General features: G+C 35.4%; 1 protein-coding gene across 1 annotated transcript; it reads right to left on the minus strand.

Annotated features, from left to right (window-relative positions):
• Positions 1-2,185: 2,185 nt before the first annotated feature.
• LOC105556066 lies at positions 2,186-3,277 on the minus strand (the record flags this gene model as incomplete). The annotated part of the gene is made up of 1 exon (XM_012003134.1): positions 2,186-3,277. A coding segment is annotated over exon 1 (1,092 nt), but the record flags the coding sequence as incomplete, so codon positions are not given.
• Between the last annotated feature and the right edge of the window lie 1,053 nt (positions 3,278-4,330).

Below are 4,330 nucleotides of genomic sequence, written 5' to 3' on the forward strand. Positions count from 1 at the left end.
CCCCCTCCCCCACACCAACGGGGGAGGGAGCGCAGCGGCCCGCCCATCAAACGGCGGGCCGGTGCGGGGGGCGTCCAGAAGCAATGGCTCTGCCAAGTCCTGGGCGTCCCCCAAGTAAAGCACAGCGCAGTCCACCGTGTGGTTTTAGTGCGGTAAGCCCAGCGGTCGCAATGTCAGCGGCCGCACCCGATCGCCATTAGGGGGGCAGTCCCACATAACCCGGGCCACTTAATGTAAACTCCCTTCCCGGAGGGGGGCCCGGGTATCCACAAAGGATTTCCACACGTAAAAAAAAAAAAAGGTGAGTTTGCCGAACAATACGTTGTGGAAAACATTAGTGGTCGACAGGTTGAAAATAAAAATAAAAATAAAAATAAGATGACGGTAATCTAACAGTCGGTACAATTATGACATTACAACAATATTCGGAATAAGTAAGATATGAAGAATTCGTCGACTAGGTAAAAATTAAAGTACTATCAGGAATTAAAATTAAAATTGTATAAGTTATTAGGAATACATAAGATATAAAGAGTTCGTCAACTAGGTAAAAATTAAAGCTCTATCAGGAATTAAAATTAAAATTGTATAAGTAATTGGTCAGCGAGATAAATTACAATTGTAAATAAGTTAGAGATAATAACTATTAGTTATAATAATAAATTATAGCAAGGATACGTTAACGATAAGTCACCAAGGTAGAATTAATTTATAATTATAATGGCCGTTATAATTATAATAAATATCAATGGCTGGGACTAGATCAAGTAATATCGATGATGCTATCATATATGACGTTGAGGTTGTCAGTGTCCCTTTGTAAGTTAATGGTATTCTTGCTCTTTTTAATAAAAAACATTTCTGCTATCTCCCTTTTGCGTGAATGATTTTCTTTATGTAGGATCGAAGGGTTCGCCCAGTCAAAATTGTGGTCTTGGGAAAGGCGATGGTTTGTCACTACAGAGTAATTGAAGACATTGCTGCAAGAACGAGGTAAGTCCACATTTTATGTTTCCGAGATAAACGAAAAAAACTTTCCCCCGTTTTCAAATTTTGTTTCAGAAAGTTTATTTATTTTACATTATATTCTTCTTAGCTATCCATTAGCGCATACTTATTCAAATAATAACAAACTTTCAAAATGCATGAAATTTTAACACTTTTAATTTGGACTTGCCACGTTCTAGCACCAAAAATCGAAAAAATGCCTAGCAACAGAACATAAACTAGCCAAAAATATTTGAAAGTAGTACCTTTTAGATAGTTATAGTGATAAATTAGTAAAAATAAATAATAAACTATTAAATTAGGTAATTTTTTTCCGCACTTGCCTCGTTCTTGCACCAATCTGCTTAGAGGGGCAAGTCCAAAAATCTCAGTTTATTTAACTAACAATGCACTTACGTACGTCGTTTTTACACCAATCGATCGGGCTTGGAACGTTGCATATAATGGTGTTAAAACATCATTTTCGCCAAAAAGTGGACTTACCTCGTTCTTGCAGCAATGTCTTCAATTATCAGTGGGTCCCTTTATGTTGCGTTGATGTTCTTTGATTCTCGTACCTACGTGTCTTTTAGTCTGTCCAATGTAAGATGTGTCACACTGAGAGCAATCTATCTGGTATACCACGCCTGTTTGTTTCGTCACGTCGATTTTATCCTTTGCACGTTTTATTATACAGTCGAGTTTTTTGGGGACCGTGTATAAGACATTGAAATTAACATCTTTAAGGATTCGACTAATGGTTTCGCTGTAATCTTTTATGTATGGGATAGTTATATAGTCTGTATTGGTGTGTATATTATGTGGTGTATTATTATTTGTGTGTGTTAGATTTTTTGTGCGTAATTTTATGTGTTTTCTAATTAGTTTTTTCGGGAAGCTATTGTTTAAAAGTATGTCTTCAACTATTTTGATGTTTATTTTATGAAACCGTTGGTCGGAAAGCAAGGTGGCGTGGTCAATGAGATTATATATTGTGTTGATTTTATATTTGAGTGGGTGGTTTGAGTGGAAGTTAATGTAACGACCTGAAAAAGTAGGCTTACGGTACCAATTGGTTATAAGTGTGTTATTTTCTCTACATATGTACTATTGTATTTAAAAAACTAAGTGATTCATTTTCTTCCATTTCGTATGTAAAAGACAAACGTGGGTGGTATTCGTTAAAAACATTTAATACTTCTGGGAGTTTATCGCGTGGAAGTATCGTGAAGATATCATCGACGTATCTGTAGAAACAAGGAACCTCAAACGCAAGTTTGGCTAAACAGTTCGTTTCCAAATCCTCCATGACAATATTCGCTAGTATGGGTGAGAGTGGAGATCCCATCGGACTGCCGAAGATTTGCTCATAAGCCTGTCCTTCAAAGGTAAAGCTGGTTGAGTTTAGGACAAGGTCTATCGCGTATAAGAATTGATTTAAGTTAAGTTTGGTAGACTTGGAGATATAGTTCCATCTTTTTTCAATGCCTTTTAGGACTAACTCTTTTGGTATGTTTGTAAAAAGAGAAGTGACATCCAGTGAGATCATCAATTCATTAGGTTGAATATTTATATTGTTAATTGAGGTAACAAATGACCAGCTGTCCTTTATAAAGGATTGAGCGTTAGGAATTGATTTGTGTAATACATTGTGTAAATAACGTGCCACATTATACAATGGGCTACCTACGGAGGAGACTATGATCCTTAAGGGAAGGCCAGGCTTGTGGATCTTAGGCAGACCGTAACAACGTGGGGTATTTCCGTTCGTACAATTTAGATACCAATATGTGTGTTCGTCGATGATGTCATTTTTTCGCCATGACTTGACCAAGTTATTAAGTTTTGTCGAGGTTGAGTATATAGGGTCTTTTGATAGTTTCCTATAGGTTGTCTGGTCGCTTAGTAGATCCTTCATTTGGTTTACATATTTATTTTTGTCCATGATTACGGTCACTTGGCCTTTGTCAGCTTTAGTGACCATTATGTCTTTATTTTCAAGGAGGAATTTGTTACATTCAGTGAAATCTGTTAGTAACTTTCTCTCCATGAACTGTATATGTTTAGTTTTGCGAAGGGATTTGCTGAGCGAAGTGGCGATACGCAAGCGTGTGTCATCTATTATATTGTCAGGTATCTTATAACTATTACATTCGAAGTTTTTTATTACGTCTAGTACATATTTCAAGCGGTTATTTTTATTGCTATGGTTAAAGGGCAAGCCAAACTTATCGCCTAAGCTTAAAAAGTCCATGATGTGTTTAGGGACTTCTTTACTGCTGGTGTTCATGATCCATTTAGTGCGATTTGTATTAAGGAAAGAATTATATACTGTATTTTGTTTTTTCATTAGCCAATTGAATTTCTTGATCATTTTAGTTTTAACAGTATTTTTGTGTTTATTGAGTTTATTTGCGTTGTATTTGAAAAAATTGTCTACTACGTGTTGTGGCATTGCTGTGTATAACCAGTCTTCAATTTTTGAAATTTGTGATGTCACGTATTTAAGGGTAAAATTGATATCTCTAATTTCAAAATTTAATAGCTGTTTTTGGCTACGTTTTTTGAATACTTTGAACACAATTTTATTAGATATCGTTTTTATTACATATCGTCTGTTACAAAATAGTCAGCAGTAACCGACTTTACTAAGGAAGTAATGCTGTACTGACTAGCATTAGTACATTTCACAGTCTTCCATTTACTTGAAAACGAAACACGATAAGCGTATAAATGTCTCGAAAACCCAAGGGTCTCTAATATTTGTAAAACAAAAAACGGTTCTTTTGCTTCATTTAAACAAATAAAGTGAATTAAACCAAAAACAGGTAAAATGTCCGTTACGTCAACACTTAACACAAATTGTGGCTTAAATAAAATGCTTTGGACTTCAATCCATGAAACAGTAGTGTAAATTTGTGGTAAGTATTTTTTAAAGGAATCAAATTGAGGAGGAGAATACACTGAATCTATAGAAATATGTGGTCCCGATATTATTTCATCGGTAAATGAAATGTTATTAAGTAATCTGTGATTCAATCTTAATTGATGTTTCAACGCAAGTGTTAATGGCAGATTTTTTCTAGTAGTTACGACATGTGATTCTATCTTTGACTCTTTGTGTTTCGCCTCGAAATGCATGCACCAAACATGAACCAGAGGTCCTACGCGAAGCATAAGGCGTGCGTAATGCAGAGATGGGCGAATTTGTAATTGGCCATTACCGAATTATAAATGCTCAAAATAATGAATAATTAAATGGGATTTTAATTACTCATTACTTTCAGCATTTGTATTTAAGTTCCATTCAATTACTAATTACTTTGAGCATTTGTAATTGATG

Source organism: Vollenhovia emeryi, unplaced genomic scaffold (assembly GCF_000949405.1).
Source record: "Vollenhovia emeryi isolate VEMERY1.0 unplaced genomic scaffold, V.emery_V1.0 DF940386.1, whole genome shotgun sequence".
Taxonomy (NCBI): Eukaryota; Metazoa; Arthropoda; class Insecta; order Hymenoptera; family Formicidae; genus Vollenhovia; species Vollenhovia emeryi.